The sequence below is a fragment of the Bos grunniens genome, chromosome X (assembly GCF_055505025.1).
Source record: "Bos grunniens cultivar Pamir isolate PY7600 chromosome X, Bosgru_T2T1.0, whole genome shotgun sequence".
Lineage (NCBI taxonomy): Eukaryota > Metazoa > Chordata > Mammalia > Artiodactyla > Bovidae > Bos > Bos grunniens.
This window is the reverse complement of record NC_141194.1, coordinates 138,504,079-138,525,249: the sequence shown is the minus strand read 5'-3', so window position 1 is coordinate 138,525,249 and position 21,171 is coordinate 138,504,079. Positions and strand designations below refer to the sequence as shown.

At 40.6% G+C, this 21,171-nt stretch overlaps 1 protein-coding gene across 25 annotated transcripts in view; it reads right to left on the bottom strand.

The window, feature by feature from the left end:
- The window catches only part of THOC2 (THO complex subunit 2), a 118,575-nt gene extending 107,134 nt beyond the window's left edge, over positions 1-11,441 (bottom strand). For all 25 annotated transcript variants that reach the window (XR_015159095.1, XR_015159094.1, XM_086388173.1 and 22 more), the window contains exon 1: positions 11,345-11,441. Coding sequence is in view for 21 of the 25 variants with exons in the window: in XM_086388173.1 (XP_086244299.1) it covers positions 11,345-11,415 (71 nt within the window). In the remaining 4 variants the exon portion in view is untranslated. The remainder of the gene's footprint in view (positions 1-11,344) is intronic.
- Positions 11,442-21,171: the final 9,730 nt, after the last annotated feature.

The window sequence follows — 21,171 nt, the reverse complement described above, 5'->3', positions numbered from 1 at the left end:
ATATGAAAAGATGTTCCACATCATACATCATCACAGACATGGAAACTAAAACAATGAGATATCACTACACACTTATTAGAATGGCCACAATCTGGAACACTGCCAACACCAAATGCTGGTGAGGATGTGGTGCAACATAACACTCAATCATCTTTAGTGGCAAGGAAAAATGGGACAGCCACACTGGAACACAGTTTAGTGGTTTCTTACAAGAGTAAACATACTCTTACCTTACAATCCAACTCTCTCACTCCTTGATATTTACCCAAAGGAGAGGAAAACTTACGTCTACACAAAAACCTGCACAAGGATGTTAACAGCACCTTCATTCATAACTACCAAAGCTTGGAAGCAACCAGGATGTCCTTCGATAGGTGAATGGATAAACAAACTGGTACATCACACAATGGAATATTATGCAGCACCATACAGAAATAAGCTATAAAGCAATGAAGCTATGACAAGACATGGACATGGGAAACCTTAAGTGCACATTAATCAGTCAACAAAGTCAATCTGAAAAATCTACACAGTGTATGTTTCTAACTATATGTCATTCTGGAAAAGGCAAAACTATGGAGACAGTAAAAAGTTCAGTGGTTACCAGGGGCTAGGAAGAAAGATGAAGAGGCAGAACACAGAGGATTTTTAGGGTAGTGAAAATACTCGGATACTATAATGATGGATGCATGTTATTATGGTCTAAACCCATAAAATGTGCAACACCAAGAGTGAAAACAAAGGTAAACTATGAATTGGGGGCAATTATGATTTGTCAATGCAGATTCACCAATTGTAACAAATGTATCACTCTGGTGGGGAAATGTTGATAATGTGGGAGGTTATGCATGTGTGGGGACAGGGGGTAAATGGGAAATTTATGTACCTTTTTCTCAATTTTTCTGTGAACCTAAAACACCTGTTTTTAGAAAGTAACAGAAAATAAGTGTTAGGGAGGATATGAAGAAACTGGAAACCTTGTGCACTGTTTGTGGGAATGTAAAATGGTGAATAGTACGGGAGTTCCTCAAATAAGTAAAAACAGAACTACCATACAACCCAGCAACCCCACTTCTAGGTATTTACTCATAAAAGTTGAAATCAGGGTATCAAAGAGGTATTTGCAGTCTCATATTTATTGCAGCATTATTCACAATAGCCAAGAGATAGGAAAAAACCTAAATGTCCATCAAGAGATGAGTACATAAAGAAAACCTCATGAATATACAATGGAACGCTATTCAATAATAAATCCTGTCATATACAACAACATGGATGAGCCATGAAGATAGTATGCGAAACAAAATAGCCACAGAAGGATAAATACTACATGACTCCACTTATATGAGGTATCTAAAGTAATCAAGCTCACAGAAGCAAAAAGTAGAATTTCAGTGGTTGCCAGGGGCTAGAGGGATAGAGAAACGGGAACCTGCTGTTCAATGTGTATAAATGTCAGCCATCCAAGATTAAAAAGATCTAAAGATCTGTTGTACATTGTGCTTATCGTTAACAATACTGCACTGTTTACTTAAAAATGTGTTAAGATTTATCTGTTATATGTTTGTATCTACAATAAAGAAAATGTCCTTAATGAATTTTATTAAATCCTAGCCCTGAGAACATGTTTTTTTTAGAATACATATTTTTAATATTCTATGTGGCAAATTGGAACGTATACATAAAACATTTTTGTCACACACCAAAATACCATGGTTGTCTCCAGGAAAATCACTTATGCAATTGTTTGAATTGTGAGCTGAACTAGCTGCTTTTTCACATAACACCATTTTTACTTGAAAGTGAAAGTTGCTTGTTCAGTCGTGCCCGACTCTTTGCAACCCCATGGACTATACAGCCCATGGAATTCTCCAGGCCAGAATACCGGAGTGGGTAGCCTTTCCTTTCTCCAGGGGATCTTCCCAACCCAGGGATCGAACCCAGGTCTCATGCATTGCAGGCAGATTCTTTACCAGCTGAACCACAAGAGAAGCCCTTTTTACTTGAAAGAACTGACAAACTATGGGTATTCAGATTTGGGTCTTTGGCCGGAGTTTTCTCAAAAATGAACCAAGTGAGCCAGTCACTTCAAGGGAAAAAGCTGAGAGTGTCTGTTGCCAGTGATAAAAGGTAAGTTTTCAAACAAAAATTAGAATTTTGGAAAACTTTAATCTGGCACCATGGACTTGGCTAGTTCACAATTCATAAAAACTTCCCTGATTAGTTCAGTGATGATACTAAAGAATGTGGTTTTTTTATATTATACAATGCATTGTGTCATATTTGGAAGTGCCGCATCACTGGGTGAACCAGTATTTTCCAACTGACCAATGCATGATTCTGCAAAATAATACATGGGTAAAACAGATTCCAAGTAAAAGAGAGACAACTGGATTTCAATATAACAACATACAGGGAGTACACAGATATGATTTTAGGTTTGGCATTGCAACAAACCATTAAGAAACTACCATTTGACAAATTTTGACATGATATTAAAAAATATCTACAACTGTCTGAAAAGACTACTAAAATTCTCTTCCTTTTGCCAACTATTTAAGTGTGAGGCTGAACTTTCTTCATATACATCCACCACGACAATATATTGCAACCCCCTACTTCACAGCACACATAAAAATCACCTCCAGTTAGGTAAGACTTAAAAAGGGAAAGCAACATAATGTTTCCAGAAAAGTCATAGGGTAGTTCATTAACCTTAGAATGGAGAGAAACTAGTAAACACAAAAAAGTACTACTCAGAAAGTAGAAGACAGATACATTTAACTACATTAAAATGAACAACTTCTACTCATTAAAAGTCACCACTGTACAGTGGAAATACAAGCCTAAGAATAACAAAAGAGATTTGCCACACACAGTGTAACCCACTGAAAGAACTACAATTTATAGAAAGAACTACAAATCAATGAAAGAAATGCGAACAATCCAATCGAAAAATGGAAAAAAGATATAAAGAGATCTTTACCAATAAACCAAAGTCCAAATCACCAATAATATACAAAAAGACGCCTATATAGCACATGGAACTCTGCTGAGTGTTACAGGGCTCCCTAGATGGGAGGGGAGTTCGAGGGAGAATGAATACATGTGTATAGCTGAATATTTTCACTGTTGTGAAACTATCACAACATTGTTAATTGGCTACACCCTAATACAAAATAAAAAGTAAAAAAAAAAAAAAAAACAGATGCCTATGCTACAAATGAACGCATATGCAAAACAGACTCAGACACAGAAAACAAACTTGTGGTTACCAAAGGAGAGGTGTGGGAAGGAGCAGTTTAGGACTATGGGATTAACAACTGCTATGTATAAAGTAGTTTGTTAGTCATAGTAGTATAAAATAGCTTCCTCCCTGGTAGCTCAGCTGGTAAAGAATCTGCCTCCAATGCAGGAGACCCTGGTTCAATTCGTAGATTGGGAAGATCCTCTGGAAAAGGGTTAGGCTACCGACTCCAGTATTCCTGGGCTTCCCTGGTGGCTCAGATGGTAAAAGAATCCGCCTACAATGTGGGAGACCTGGGTTCGATCCCTGGGTTGGGAAGATCCCCTGGAGAAGACAACCGTTACCCACTCCACTACTGTTGCCTAGAGAATTCCAGGGACAGAGGACCCTGGTGGGTTACAGTCCACGGGGTCACAAAGAGTCAGACACAACTGAGTGACTTTCACTTTTCATGTATAAAATAAACAACAAGAACATACTGTGTAGCACAGAGAATTGTAGCCATTATCTTGTAATAACCTGTAAATGCAGTATAATCTGCAAAAATACTGAATTACTACTTTGTACACCTGAAACTAATAATGTAAATCAACTATACTTCAACTAAAAAAAATTGGAAAAAATGCCTATGAAAATGTTGAAGAAAATAACATTAGATATGCTGCTGCTGCTAAGTCACTTCAGTCCTGTGCGACCCCATAGACGGCAGCCCACCAGGCTCCCCCATCCCTGGGATCCTCCAGGCAAGAACATTAGATATATACATTGACAAAAAATTTACAGTGTGACAATGTTAGATGTTGGGCTTCCCAGGTGGCACAGTGGTATAGAATCTGCCTGCCAATGCAGGAGACACAGGTTGATCCCCGGGTAGGGAAGATCCCCTGGAATAGGCAATGGCAACCCACTCCAGTATTCTTGCCTGGAAAATTCCATGGACAGAGGAGCCTGGAGGGCTACAGTTCATGGGGTTGCAAAGAATCGGACATGACTGAGCAACTGAGCACATAGCACAATATTAGATGTTAGCCAGGATGTGAAGGTGAACTCTCATACACTGCTGATGGGAGTATATTCGGAAATAGTATGGCAGTATCTAGTAAAGTTGGTGTGTGTGCACCTGTGTACACCAAAATACCTGTATAAGAATGGCTCTATTGGCTTTGTTGCTAACAGCCAAAAACTCAAACAATAAACTTGTTCCTCAGTAACGTAAGAGATAAAGTATGGTATAGTTACACAATGGAGCATCTTATAACTATGAAAATCAAAGAACTGCAAATACTCGCAAAATACAAATGAATCCGAAAGACATAATGTTGATCAAAAGCAGTCAGGAACAATTAGAACACATCCTCTACGATTCCACTTATATGAAATTCAAAAAGAACAAACTTAAACTTCTTTGGTAGCAAAACTGTAAATAAAAACAAGAGAAAGCCATAAACGTCAGTTACCACAGGGGAGGTAAAAGAGTACAAAAAGGAAGGGGGATTATGTTGACTAGAGCTGGGTATGAGTTACATGAGTGTGCATCTTAGTGATTCTTTGAGCTCTACATTTAAATTTTAGGCACTTTTCTGTATTCTTTTAATTTCACAATTAAGAAAAAGTAATTGTTATTACAAGCTGTACAAAACTCAAACAAAAAAAGGAGAACCAACGAATGCATATGTTTATTTTTTTAAGTCTAGCAATCCAGTCAATAAAGCAAGTAACTATAAAACTGACAGAATATGCTTATATATCACATCTAAGGTGAAATATGATGCCACATTACAACCATCCGCAGAGGGATTATCTACTTTGCAGATTATGCATGCCCTTGCAGTTCACCTCTCTTGTGTCTTTTATTTCACGACTCCATCATCAGGATAAGCAGGGTAAGGTTCAATGGACTTTTCCAGGTCAAAAATTCATCTGTAGGGCTCACAAAATTATTTTCAAAACCAAAGAATAAAAATGCCTTGCCAACAGACAACTATTAATAAATCTGCATAGTTTGAAAATCTCGTTTAGCTGTTAGTTTTTAATCAACTCCTATTAAAAGAACAAAAATTTTCGGAGAGCACCTTAGAAATGGTAAAATAAGGCAGTTTAAGTTTGACTCCAAGTACTTTCAACTATTTCTCCTGAGAACCAGATAGGCCTTCCAATGTGCTAAGACAGTGGGTAAGCTTTTAATTTCTCAAAGTAAGTTAAACCTACAACGAGCTTATCTCAAATATGAAACAAAATCAGTCTTCATTACATTAGGCAATACAAAAATATCTGCTTCAGACTAGCATCAGAGAATATAACCTAAAAATGCCTGACACCTAGCTCCTTTTTGTTCAGAGTAAATATGTAAGAGAGTGCATCAAGGCTGCTTCAGTATTTGCCATAAAGTACTGAAACAATCCCCGCCCCATCCCTCCCCCCTTGGTTTTCACTGTCCCCATAGGTTCAATTCCCTTTAGAATGTAGTAGCAGGAAATATTGCATCTTTGACAGAAGAATGCAAGGAAATCCTGTAACTCATCTTTCCCTTTGTACCCTGGCTACTAAAAAGCAAGGTCAAATATTCTTTCTTACAGTGAATCTGTCTGCTTATTCACATTTTCAACAGCTTCATTTTCTATTTGTTTTAACAAGCTTAATGCAGATGTCTTTTGCTATAATCCTTCCAGAGGGGAGGGGCAAATGTCAGTGTACCAAATCCCACTTAATCTAATGGTACAGTCATTGTTACATAATTTTTAAAAATAACTGAAATGTAATTCCATCTTGTCAGTCACAAAAGCTACAAACATATTCATTAGGATGCAGATGATAATGTCATCATGAACTATTAATTACCATCTTAAAGACTCACTCAAACTGTGTAAGGAATCACTGATGGGTTATTACATTATATAAAGCAACTTATTTGTGTAACTTTTATTTCCCTAGTATAAAATACTTCTTCCCTAGTTGTTGGAGGAAACTAAAAACTCACTAAGAATGTTCCCCCCATCAGTAGATTTGTCCCAGCTTTTCCCCTAAGTTCTTCCACTAACAGAAGATCATGAAGTACCCTTAAAGGGACAATCCTGTTTCAGAATGCTGCACGTCTTACTACACCTCTTGTACAGTTTAGTACTCTATCCTAAATCTTAAAAGAAGAAAAACAAAACTTGAGCAGTTGCCCATTTTAATATGGCTTTAAAAATAATCAAATATTCTGCCTTGGAAAAAATTCAAATGACTATTTTAGTCCCTTAATAACCTCCAAATAATTGGGTTTACCATTTTTTCCACTTTTATGACAGTTTGGTGCTACAGTGGAGATGCAACCTCAGGCCCCTGAGAACAAAGAGTCTACTTTTTGTCAAAGATATATGAAATTTAAACGGAATAAAATGTCTTAAGTTCTTCCAAGGACTTAAGTATTTTGTGAATACTCTTTAACATGAGTATTTGACTGTCCATCTTACTTGATCCTATTTTCCAGTAAAGAAACACAACATAAGCCTGAACTATTGGATTATACGCAACATCTCAAAGCTGGTTCTACATATAAACAATTGATAGAGATCTGTGCTTCAACTAATTTTTAAAACAAAACAAAAGGTGGCTAAACTTTGTTAAGCAAGTGTTACCTCTATTATCATTGACAGGAGACATAACCGCAAAAAATGAGTATTGGGACATGTAGTGTTATCTCGAAACATGTATTTAAGAAAATGAAAATATGCACTTACGAGGAGGAAAAGGAACAGGAAATGTTAAAGACAACAGAAGTTCCTGCACACAAGTACATTAATAGCACTCATGCTACCTTAGTTAAAGAACAATTTTTCTAACAAAAAAAGAAAGCAGTAGCCTGGAAAAACCTCCTGATACTGCTACATTTTCTGAAGAATGAATTTCTCTTACAGGGAAATAGACCAAGACTTATACTTGCAAACACAGGTCAAAATGAGAAAACGAATGCCAAATGAAGACTAAGACATGAAGAAATGGTTTCAGATAAAGCTTCAGATGAACTTAGAGCACGTTTTGAAGGGGAAAAAAGACAAATACTAAACAAAAAATTTCTTAGACTGTTGGCTATAAACTCCCTCCTCCTACTTTGCTCCAAAAAATTCAGGTCAGACAACATTTAATGAACATCCAAATGCCCTTCCTTAAGTTCTGGAATATGTCAAATCATCCAGTAGCAGATGAAGAAAACAACGGCAACCAAAACATTTGGCCATTAAATTTTAAAACTGTATTATTGCCTGTGGGTGTGTGTGCTCAATCATGTCCAACTCTCCGCCACCCCATGGACTGTAGCACACCAACCTCCTCTGTCCATGGAATTTTCCAGGAAAGAATACTGGAGTGGGTTGCCATTTCCTCCTCCAGGGGATCTTCCCAACCCAGGGATCAAACCCACATCTCCTGCATTGGCAGATGAATTCTTTACTGCTGAGCTACTGAGGAATAAGGTAACACCCAACAAAAATTTGTTTGATATGTAAATTTTTTTAAGAAAAAGAATCAAGTTATTTAAACAAATACATGATATTTAACAAATGTAAGTATTTTGAAATAAGTATTGACAGGAGGCTAACATCTTCAGATTAAGAGCTTGGAATATAAATCCTCCATTAAGGTTGCTTGTGACACAAAGAAATGCTGGGCTCACTGTGTTAAAGATGTCTACTAGAAATAAAATTCTCCCCTAGATCCACCAGTACATGCAAGTTTATTAGCTTAATCATGGCAAATCCTATGATAATATGAAATAATCAAGAAACTTAAGCTCTAATTCCAAAATTAAAGTGATTAAATCCGTATCTTGCATATGTCACAGAATTTCAAAGAGTTTGCATTAAGATGTGAAACTTAGAGTAAATCTAAGTGTTACTGCAAAGGACACTTAATTATGTTTTCAGAGTCCTTTGTGCTTTTGCTATCTCTTGGAAAAGATCACTTTAAGAGTTCTGTAATTTACCATTAAAAACATAATCAGTATCTCTGGAAATAGGTTAGCTAGTTATGTGATGGACCATTCACATGGGCAAAATACAGTTTTTCTTTTTTCCCTAGTTATCTAACAAAACTTACTCTTCAAAGCCAAGACTTTCCATCTTAATTGACAGCTGCTTTTCTTTTCATGAGGCACAAATAAGAATTGCCCTCTCAATGTTATAAAACGCCCCATACAGCTCATATGTCCCTTTAACACTGTGCTGCTGAACTTGATACAACTCCCAGAATACAGACTTATAGAAAGTAACGGACAAGAAATGAACTTACACCTCATGAAAAATATCATGACTTTTGGTCAACTTAAAGCTCATCTGTTAACTTTTCTCATTAAAAAGGAAAAATCCACTGAAGATATAATTTTAAATACTGATCAATCTTAAAAGCCAAATATGTAAATGGATTCACTAATAATTTGGTAGCACATTATCTTTTTAACATTTCTGGTTGCTGGTTCATATTTTAAGAAGCTGTTTCCAGAGAAAGGAAAAGATTTTTTTGTAATATATTTATAATACCATTTTTTATAATAAAATGAAAATGCTAACTCTATCGTTAGCAAGATAAAAAACTCCAAAGTTAGACTATATGCAATAAAGTTTCCAAAGAGGGAAAAGAGGTCAAATGAAGACTAAGTACTGGATGGTGATGAGTTTGACTATTTAAAGTATTTCATTATGTCACCCAACTATTTAAAATACTTCATTAATGTCACACGACTCTCTTCATGTAACAGAACAGTTATAAAACTGACTATACTGATCTGGATCTACTATAATTCAAACTACATTCCACAAGCCATGCAATAACTTCATACACCTAAGTTCGAATAACAGTTTTGAAGCAGCTCTTCAAAAACACAGAAATTACAATGGGTAGCATGGATAATGTAAATATGCATAAAGTGAATCCAAAATACCAATTCTGACTAGATACTTCGAACTCCTACATGACTTTTTCTTCAACCATTGCCAGTCAAAAGCCAAGCAGAATTTTACCTCCTAGCCCTAATACCACTCACTCTAAGATGGGAATAACAGTAAAACTGTCAAAAACAGCTGGAAGGAGCAAGCTAAGTAGTCCACAAAGATGACAATCCCCAAATAACTAAGTTGACTTTAAGAGTTAACAAAGTAACAATCAACTGTGTACCCGTTTGCGTGGGTGGGCGTGGGGGGTGGGAATGGGGTGGTTATCCTACTCTCATATAGATGAAAATGATGCTTTGCTTTGGTAACTTCTCATCCTGCCTTCCCCGCACACAAGGCACTTTAACAGCTACTTGTTAACTAGCACGTACAAGGATGTGCAAAATGTTCCTAACAGTTAAAAGTGAGTGGTTATCAAACAGACTTCCCTGTCAGTTCATAAAACAATAAGCTCCCTAAGCAGACGCTAGAGCGGCTGGAGGGAGGGGGATAGAGGACGGGGACGGGAGGGTTGACCCAAAAGAAACGTGAGACACAGTCCCCACTCTTAAAGGATCACTCAATTCGTTGGAGTACAAGAGATTACATGAAGAATCAGAGACGAATTAATTGCTAACCTGAGTAGTACAGACTTTTAAGTGCAAGATCTGTTCAGAGAAGTTGAAATATTAAAGACTGCAATAATAATATTACTTGTAATAGTAGTTATCACTTGAGCACTTACTATAAGCCCAATGCTTTACAGGCATTAATCTTCGCAACAATCCTTTGAGTATTTATTATTCCCAATTTACTCAAGGGGAAACGGTCACAGTGGCTAAGGAACTTACCCAAGGTCACCTGGCTAGTTAAGTGGCTAAAACTACCGCCTACCCAGGCGATCCAATTCTAGCGCTCACACTAAGACTTCGAAAGTAACGCGAGTGCGGACGGGGGCTGGGGAGGGTCATGAAGGCTGGCGCGAGTCATGTAGGCTGGCGCGATTACACGCGCAAGGTCCGGCAACACGTTCCCCGCGTTTGGTCCCGGTACCGAAGTTCTAAAAACCGTATTTTTCGCACGGGCAACCGTAAACTGACTACTGGGCAGGGAGGGGAGGGGAGGCGGGGGGGCGCAACCACGCGGAAAACAGCTAATGAAGAGTTAATCTCATACCCGGCTGAGCTTTAACTAATAAAGCGATCCAGAGAAAGACATTCGCAATAAGTCATTTGTTTTAAAATCTGGGGTTTGTTCCGCCGCTTAAACGAATTTTCCCCCCGAGACAGACAGAGCCGAAATTTGGGGCAAGGAAATCACGGGTTATGGCAGATTACGGTCTTCTGTGTTACGGAAAGAAAGAAAGAGGAAAAACACCCAAGTTTTATGACTACAGGAAACACGTTATTCTAGGTACCCGAGAACCTTGGAGAGTTGCCAAAATTAGTTGCAGTCCCAGGACAAAATGGGGTTTAGGAAACATTTAATGACGAAAAAGTTGATTCCAAGCCGAAATGGCCCTGAGATGGAAAGACAGAGCAAAGAAATGCAGGTAGATCTTGGAGAAAGCGGCGATGCTTGCTACACTTCGCCCATGGACAGCGGCGCCGCGAGGGGCCGGGACGGTCTGGGGACCGTCTAGGAGACCGCTCCTCAGGAGGGCGAGAGGTGCCAAGCGGGGTCCTTCTCGATGCCCTGGGCGGAAAGGAGGGGAGGGAGTCCGGGACAGTCCGGACTTCGGGCAGAGGAGGCGCCGGGCTCCGAACTGCAGAGTCGAACGGGTGCAGAGTAAAGAAATGGGACAGAGAGAGACGGAAAGTCAGAACCCTCCTGGCGCGGCCCGGTAAAGAGAAAGGAGCCAAGTGAGCTCAGCGAAGAGGGGGACAAAAAGAGACGGAGCGAGAGCGCGGGGACCCGCAGGGACAAAACGGGGAGTTCTGCTAAGAGGCTAAAGAAAGACAAGCTCTGGCGGGCAGCGGGGCTTTAAGAGGAGCCCAGGAAAGGTAGGAGATCGGCGGCAGTTACCAGCACCTTTCCTCCCCGAGTTCGAAACTCCCAGTCAAGCATCCACACCCGTCACCCAGATGGGGGAGGGGACACCTCTCCCCCCCCACCTCCCCCCAAATGTGAGAGCACTGCTGACGCCCAAGCCCGGCCCGGCGGAGCGCTCGCCTCCAGCCCGGACACTCACAATTCGCCTCTCCCTGATTTCTCCCAGTTCTTTATCCACTCTACGGGAACCACCACGGTTGCGGCCGCCATCTTCCCCTCACTAGTAGCAGAGGCCCGGATGTGTAGCACGCGAGCGAGGGGTCAAAGGGGAGCACCGCCCACGGGGAATGCCGGGAGCCGCGAGTTCGGTTTTTTTATTTCCCGCCCCACTTTCCACCCCACCCTGCGGAAGCCCGAGGCTCTGCCACCAACCAGGTGGCTGGGACCCATGGGTCCCGTCGCAGAGTGACTACGCCGGCCGCGCCCTCTGCAAACCTGGCCCCACTTCCCTTTAGAGCAGAAAAAAATGCCATCCCCAGGCCAACTCGTAGCCTTTATCTTCTTCCCTCGTCTCTACTCCAGACCACTAAGTCAAACTTGTGTTTTTAAAGCACCTAATGTGTGCTAGACACTGGGGATAGAGAAATAATAAGCCATGATTCCTACCCTCAAGCAGCTCAGTCTGTGGGGAAGACAAACATATAAGCAGATCAATTACAATACACCCTGCTGACAGCTGAGATCAAAGAAATTAGTCGGGGGAAAAGGCAGCCGATTACTTTGCACCAGGCATTTTGCTGTTGCTGCTGCTGCTGCTGCTAAGTCGCTTCAGTCGTGTCCGACTCTGTGCGACCCCATAGACGGCAGCCCACCAGGCTCCCCCGTCCCTGGGATTCTCCAGGCAAGAACACTGGAGTGGGTTGCCATTTCCTTCTCCCATGCACGAAAGTGAAAAGTGAAAGGGAAGTCGCTCAGTCTTGTCCGACTCTTAGCGACCCCATGGGCTGCAGCCTTCCAGGCTTCTCCGCCCATGGGATTTTCCAGGCAAGAGTACTGTAGTGGGGTGCCATTGCTGTTACGAGGGTTATAATCTTACGAGAGAGCAATCGGCCTGGGGAACACTCGAAACCACCAGCGCTGACACGGAATCAACCGCTATTACTGAAATCTTAGGCAAAACTAGGGGGCGCAAGTAACAAGAGAAACAACTTGTTTACATTCCAATGTCTCAAAGAAGCTCCCGAGGAGATACTTATTTCAAAGGGGGAAATAGAAACTTTACGGTCGGAAAACATGACAGACACCCTCCTAATTCTGATAAAAATAAGCATTCCCATGCATTAGACAAATGGGCGTCATATGCCTCCTGATAAGGTGCTAAGAAAAACTCTAACCAATTTTGTAGTATTCATCATACCAAAATTCGCATAACCTGAATTTAATCACGAAGGGCCATCAGGCAAGCCCATATTAAGGACAGTCTAACAAAATTATTGGCTTGCATTCTTCAAAATCATCAAGGTCACTAAAGACAAAGACATATTGAGGAACTCTTCCAGATTAATGAAAACAATAGAACTGATCCCCAACCAAAAAAATTATTTTGCTAAAAAGGAGTCAATTGACCAGATTAGAATATCTGTAGATTAAGTAATAATACTGGATAAATGTCCACTTAATACTCGTTTTGTGGTTATGCGCAAGTCCTTAAGAAAATATGACATATTTAGAGATAATTGGGGCATTGTGCTGCAACTTTAAAATGTTTCAGAAAAGAACGAAGGATGATTAAGCAAATGTAAAATATTAACGTTTTAGGAATGTGGGTAAAGGACTGAACAGATTCTCTGTTCTGTTTGTGCAGCTTTTCAAAGTAAAGAGGTCTTTTTAAAAAAAGTGCTTGAAAATTTAGAAAATACAGACATAAGAAATGAAGAAATTCTACCATACATGTATTAATGTATGAATTTTAGAACTAATATCTTCTCTATTTGGCAAGTTTTATCAAATGAACCAGGTTCATTTGCATTGAAAACCTGTTCAAGGGACAGGCTGTATTTAGTATAAGTTCAGGGAAATGCTACATTGTTCATTATGAATGTTTTTCATCAGCTATATCTAGTCTCCTACTGTCTTGATTCTGAAATTCTAAAATACACCATTCAGTTTCAATGACATCTCCAAAAAAAGAAAAAAAACTTTTGCGACTTCAAGGAGATTCAGCGATATGAGCTCCCTCTGAGCTTTTCATTTTTCATTATTCCCAAAAACTAAGAAATATTTTTAAAGTGAACAGAGTGGTATAGTGAATCTTCATTGTACCATCATCCTCCCTAAAAAGTTTAAAATCATTGTTACAGGATGGCTTCTGTGATCCAAGAAGAACTATTCTGTTGTTGATGTATACTTCACTGTATAATCTACAGCAGTGGGCAGTATCCACATTTAGGGTCAGATAATTCTTTGGGGAAGGCAGGAGGAATCCTGTGCATTGTAGAATGTCTAGCCTAGACCCACTAGATGTCAGTCACACCTCCCACACCAGTTGTTACAACAGTATTTCCAGACGTCACTCAATGTCTCCTGGAGTATAAAATAGCCCCCTGTTGAGAGCCATTGAGCTATAATATTCTGCCATATTGTGGTTTACCTTGCCACTGTATCACAGTGATTTCTTCTTCCAAACACTGAACTGTGTGCAGCATGCATATTACTCAGTATCCCACAAATGTGGTATGATCTGACTCCAGTGATGTCCTTTGAGAGCCTGAAGAACTATTTTTACATGGTATGATGACTCCTTTAGGAATTGCTCACAACTAATTGCCTTTCTTGCTCCATAAGACTGCAAAGCTATCACATCTTTCACATCCTTGTTTTGGCTTGCCTGTTCTTTGCTATCAGCATCTGGCATTGTCTCAGCAGCTGGGAGTACTGTTCCCTGGTGATCTCACTGGTTCTTGGGTACCAATGGACTAGACGGAGAGTGAGATCTATGGTGAAGGCTAGGGATTGGGTAATTTCAATATTGAGAGTCTGATGCATGGAGTGACTGGTTGCTTTTAGGTAATTGTAAGGTCAAGCAATTTTTTATCATCTCGGTGACAATAGATAATGGGACCCAGAAGGAAGCACATGAAAGCAAAACAAGACAAAATAAATAAAATAATCAAAAAATGAATGCAAAAGCCATGCACTTTGTGGGACTGTCCCATGAATGCTGAGTATTAGTAATGGGTTTTTATTAACTGAAGACTTAGTTATGTTAAATATACATATTAAATTTCTAGGATAACCACTACAAACATAATCATATTGTTTATCTTCCAGACTATCAGAGGGGGGAAAAACTAAAAGAGAGAAAGAGAAAGAAACCAATCAATCCCAAGAAGGCAAGACAGGAAGGAAAATTTTTTTAGAAAAGTGGATTAGAGGAAGAAATTTAAATCTACCAATTTAAACTTAAAGATATCAATAATTCCATAAAATGTAAATTAACAAAATACTCCAGTTTAAAATAAAGATTATCAGTCTGGGTTTAAAGAAGTCTAGCTATTTTTAAGAGACATCTCTAGGGGCTTTTCCCTGGTGATCCAGTGGTTGGTAATCCATCTTGCAATACAGGGGATGTGGGTTCGATCCTTGGTGAGGGAACTGAGATCCCACATGCTTCGGAGCAACTAAGCCCCTGCACCACAGCTAAGACACAATGCAGCCAAATAGATAAATAGTAAAGAAAAAAAGAGAAACACAGGGACACAGAAAGTTTGGAAGTAAAACTAATGGGGAAAATACACCAGGCAAATACTAAGATCAACAAAAATTGAACTGTTATAGCTAGATTAATATCAGATAAAATAGACTTCAAGGAAAAAAATAATTACCAAACTTTGAGGATTACAAAATATTGATAAAAATTTCAGTTCACCAAGAAAATGTAACCATCCTAATCTTGAATATAATCAACCACTTTGAAATATATGAACATATAACATATCTACAAAGAGAAATAGACAAATCTACCACTGCAGTGACTCTTTAATTCATCTCTCCTAGAGACTGATAGATAAAACAGAATAAAGAAGTCCATAAAGATGTAGACTATTTGAACATCAAATGAACAGGTTTGATGTTAGATATACAAAGAATTCTGTACCTAGCAACTGGAAAATAAACATCCTTTATAAGAACACATACAAACTATACACTGATCAAAAGCACCTAGCCAAAGGGACGAGTGAGGGTCAAACATTTATCCCGGGCTTCACTTGCCAAACCACATGCTCAGGTATGCTGCTGCATTCACCTTAAGAGAGGGCACATTTTCCTCATTCACATAAAGGCAGTGTGTCAGTGAGTGAGTGGTAGTCCAGCACATAGAACATTTATGATAATTCACCACATACTACATTTAAAAAGGCAAATGGCAACAGATTTCAAAGAATCAGTCTTATATAGTTCACATTTACTGACCACAATGCTATTAAACTGGAAATCAACAACAGAAAGCTTAACAAAAAAACCCTATGTTAGAAAATGTAAAAAGATACTTTGAAATATGTCACAGGTCAAGGAAAAAGTTCATACTAAAAACTAGAAAAAAAATTTTTTTAAATAAAAATTAGAAAATACTCTGAACAGAGAAATAATAGAAATATTACATATCAAAACTAATAGAAAAAATGATGCATTGCAGCTAAAGTGGTATTTAGAAATTTATGCTCTTAAACCTTTGTATTACTAAAGAAACAAGGCTTGAAAAATAAAAAGCTAAGCATCTAATTTAAGAAGTCACAAAAAACAATACAGAATAAATAGAAGAAAGCAGAAGTAAGGATATTTTTAAATAGAAAATATTAATAAAAAGAAACCAGCCAAAAAAATCAAATAAAACCCCAAATTGGTTGGTTGAAAAGTCTAATAAAACAGACACACCTCTGACAAGACTGAGTATATAAAAGAAGAGAGAGGTACATATAAACAAATATTAGGGATTGTATCAGTTTGGTTCATGACAGAAAACAGATGACATACTCAAAGGGGATAATTAAAGAGAATTTAATAAAGGAACCATGCACAGGAGTGTGAGCAAGATTTGTTGCTGTGATGTAGTTGCTAAGTCATGTCCAACTCTTTTGTGACCCCAGTGGACTGTAGCCTGCCAGGATCTTCTGTCCATGGGATTTCTCAGGCAAGAATACTGGAGTGAGTTGCTATTTCCTTCTCCAAGGGATCTACCCAACCTAGATATGGAGCCTGGGTCTCCTGCATTGGCAAGCGAGTGGGCAGGATTAGGGAAAACCAAAAATGGATGGTAAAATACCTCCTGATTAGCAGTACTGGGAGACATTAGCACCCCTAAGCCTGAAGGGACAAGTGGAGGGAGCGGTTCCCAAAAACTATGGAAACAAAAAATGAGATAATAAGGAAAGGAACATTCAACAGGAAGTGTGGCCTTCTGTCAAAGAATAATTACCAACTCACGTCCTAGCAAGGAGGGAGTCTGGGGAATAAATACCCTGACCTTTCTCTCCTTTCACCATTTTGTCTCCTGCTGATACCTCCCACTGGCTGATGGCTACCGCAAGCCATAATACAAGGGACCATGGAAACATAGTTAGTATGTCTCAGGGGACAAAGCAGGGTGGAAAAGGATGGAAAGTGGATTTTGAAAGGGAAAACAGAATTTCCAGCACTTTTGCTGGAAATGACCATTCCTTTTGCCCCTCCACACCACTCCTGCCCTTTGTCCAGATGAAGAACCCGTGGCCTCAAACAAAATGGACAAAGTCCCATTAGCTACTGTATCAGTGCACGGTGATATCAATTTGTTCATACTCCTACATGAAATCTAAAATATTAGCCACTAAAAAGGTATATTTTGGCCACCTGATACGAAGAGCTGACTCATTTGAAAAGACCCTGATGCTGGGAAAGATTGAGGGCAGGAGGAGAAGGGGACGACAGAGGATGAGATGGTTGGATGGCATCACTGACTCAATGGACATGGGTTTGAGCAAGCTCCAGGAGTTGGTGATGGACAGGGAGGCCTGGCGTGCTGTGGTTCATGGAGTCGCAAAGAGTCAGACATGACTGAGCAACTGAACTGAACTGAACTGAAAAAGATAAATAAATAAAATAAAATATTAACCACCAGTAGTGCTTTTTAGATAAAGCAGAAGGGAAAACATAGTTGCTGTCATCCTGTTTCTTGGCTGGAAACAAGCTCAGAGTTGATCATCATAGCTTCCTTTTCTGCTCGCCATTCCATGTTTCCTTTGCCCTTTGTCAGCATCTTAGTAGGACAGGATATATTACCTGGTGGAATGACCTAACCTTCATCCCTACAGGATCTGACTTCCTATAATCTCACCTTGTCTGGATTGCCGGTTTTCCTTGACCAGTACTATTGAGCAAGGGAGTGATATGACGCACTCCAGTGAAGCCCCTGGGTTCTAGACATAGTTCTCCTTGTCTCCATGGTGTAGCAGCAACCTAATCTGCCTTTGCTAATCAGGATAGACCACCCTGGTCTATATAGTACCCCCTGTCTGGCCATTAGTTCAAAAACATTAGGAGCACAAAATGGCCAGAGAGAAGTATCAGCTTCTAAAACAGGAATGCTGGTGCAAGCATTTCTCCCTGAGGCATTAGAACCTCTTAACCCACTGAGTCCAAGATGTAGGGATAGGAAAAAAATTAGTTCTCCAGTGAGAGGGGTCATTCCCACATCCACCTCTTGAATCCTGGACCCACACCTTCAGTCTATGAGGGAGATGAAATGATGTATTGGCTACCGATCTGAAGCATGTACTAGTTTCTGTCGGCCAGTACCCTGAACTTGCAGGCTGTGGCACCATAGCAGCCTTCAGCAGGAAATGTCACCGTTCTTTCAAGCCAGTTGTTTCTGGGTGGTGGGACATGTGATAAAACCAATGAATTCCGTGGGAATGAGCCTATTGCCACACTTCCTTTCTACTCAACTGAGTTCCTCTGATGCAAGCAACTTTAGGTGGGATACCATAGGGATGAATCAGGCATCCTGTGAGTCCACATGGTGGTGCTGGCAGAAGCATTGCAAGTGTGAAAAGCAAATCCATATTTGGAATATGCTTCTATTCCTACGAAGGCAGTGGGTGCTTCCTCGGTGATGGAAGGGCTCAGTGTAACCAGTCCACCAACAGTGACTATCTGGTCTTCCTGGGGAATGGTGCCAGCTTGGTGCCTCAGTGTTTGGTCTGCTGATAAGCCAGCTGCCAATTCAAAGTAGTGGTAGGCACATGAGCACTGGTGAGGGAAGACCCTCAGCAGACAACCCAGTCCAGCTGCCATGCCCATTTTGTATACGCCTACTGAGCAAGAACGAGGGCAGTTGAAGAAAGAGGCTAACATCAGGACAAGACTTCATCTATCCACCAACCTCTTTACTAGACCTCCTAATCACCAAATTTCTATCTTTTTCTTTCCTCACATTTCACCATCCAGCCAGCTCATTAGCCTCTGCCCTTGAATCAGTCTGCATCAGTTTATTGGGGCATTTCTCCTTCCACCAAACAGACAATCAGGTGTCTCTTTGGGATGTACTACTTGGGAGGATTTTCCTTTACCTCTGTCTTTAGGAGCCATCTCTGAGTAGGGCTGTCAGACAGCTGTGTCCCACCTCTACCAGCTGCCAGCCTACCATGGAGACCCATCTATAAACCCACGGGCCTACCTTTTCTTGTTCTGCTAAATGATAGTAGAGGACTCTCCTTAGGCCATATGTGTGCACTGATGGAGAGACAATGGTGCGGTAGGAGCAAGCAACATCGAGTCTGAGCCGCTTCCTCATTCATTTTGATTTTTATCTACTAGAATCTGATTTCATACACAATTTCCATTTAACAATGCAATGCTGCTACACATGACTATTTGACAATGGAGTGGATTAGAAAACACACAGCTCATAATAGGCCGTTGAAATCAGATAGTCTCTTGGTGTCCTGCAGTCAGGAATTCAGTGACCACCAGGGCCTGGTAGCCATCTAGGTGTTACCTTTCAAATGGGAAGTAATTGTCAAGTAGGGAAGCATGGCTTACTTCAACAACCAAAGGGACTGTGCTGTGCCACTTCTATTGAGGCTTTGTAGAACATTTCTGTCACAGATTCCTCCAAAACCATCGGGTCTGCAGAGTCCAAAGGCCCAAGTAACAGAGCAGCACACAGTGCAACCCAGATCTGCTGCTTTTCTTCCTTCAGATCCCACCCAAAATTGGCAACTTTACAGGCTGCTTGGTAAATGGGTCAGAGCAGCATGCCCGAATATGGGAGATGTTGCTTCCAAAATCCAAAAAGGCCTACCAAATATCAGTTTCCTTCCTTGTGATAGATTGCAAGGAAACAAGAACTCATCTCCTTAGAAGAGAGATCCTGACATTGCCTGGATCACTGGACCCCTATAAATGTCATCCATTTAGCAAGCCCCTGAAATTTCATGGGGTTTATTTCCTGTCCTCTGGCCCTAAGGCATCTAGGTGCTTGATTCTTCCTGCCCCTCAGGCTCATTAGTATAACGCCATCAATGTAATGGACCAGCATTAAGTCTGTGGGATAAAAAGACAATCGACTTCCTTCTGGAGTAAATTGTGATTGAAAACAGCATAGTGTAACATAGCCCTGAGGTAAGAGTGAGAGCAAAGTATTTCTGATTATCTCTACTGATTGTATTTGCTAAGGCAGCACACAGAAATGCCAGAAGCTGTGTTGATGTACTCAATAAAAGTACCACCGTGGAACCACACTTGCAATTGGTGTCACCACCTTATTAAATTAACAATAAGCCAGAAGCATCCTACAAAACTTCTATGGCTTTTCCCACAGGCCACACAGGCAAGTTACACAGGAGCATGTGGTTGAAGTCATCACACTTCCAATTTTCAAGTCCTTGGCGATGGCTCTAGTCTTTTCAATTGTACCGGGAATTTGGTATTGCTTTGGTTTCCTTTCTTGGCAATAGGGGTGAAAGGAGCGGGAAGTACAGTTCCAGAGGATGCCACTTGACCCTTCCTATGGTAACAGCCCTCCCTCCTGGGATCACTGGGTTAGAAATACGTGTAGTAATTCTGCTGAGATTCCTACTGAAACAAGCTCAGACCAAGGCTTAATTTATCACCTGACTCTGGAGATGGACCACAGTAGCATACTGGGCTTCCAAGAATTGGCAATGAATTCAGAGTCATATGGAGAAGGCAATGGCACCCCACTCCAGTACCCTTGCCTAGACAATCCCGTGGACGGAGGAGCCTGGTAGGCTGCAGTCCATGGGGTCGCTAAGAGTCAGACACCACTGAGCGACTTCATTTTCACTTTTCACTTTCACGCATTGGAGAAGGAAATGGCAACCCACTTCAGTGTTCTTGCCTGGAGAATCCCAGGGACGGGGGAGCCTGGTGGGCTGCCGTCTACGGGGTCACACAGAATTGGACACGACTGAAGCGACTTAGCAACAGTAGCAGTAGCAGTCAAAGTCATAATCTGATAACCTTAAAAGATTGTGGCTATTTCCTTTTCCCTGGTCGTGGTCCCCTAGCAAATGACCACAGGTCCCAGTCTGAGGAAGGACTTAGAAGATGTTCAGATTACATCTATGATAGCATTGCAGCAGGATTCTTTCTCAAAGAGATCTCGCCTCCCTCTTAATCAAGGGGCCCCAGATCAGTGAACTGGCTTAGTAGATCTGGGAACAGAGTCAGGGTTCAGGAGTCTGCAAAAATTCTGCCCATCAGGCCTATAACGTTTCTGCTTCTATATGTCACCTAGGGTATTTCATAAACAATCATCCACTCCAACAGATGGAGGTCAAAACACTCTGATACCACTCTATCTTCATGCTTTATTATGTTAATTGCACCCACCTTAGTTCTGCCAGTTAAGTGCCATCACTTGCACTCTACCACTTGGATCCTATTACTCCTACGGAAATCAGGGAGCCCAGTTCCACTGGAGCATCTCTTGCCATCATCTCTGACCTACAGAGGATATTCTGC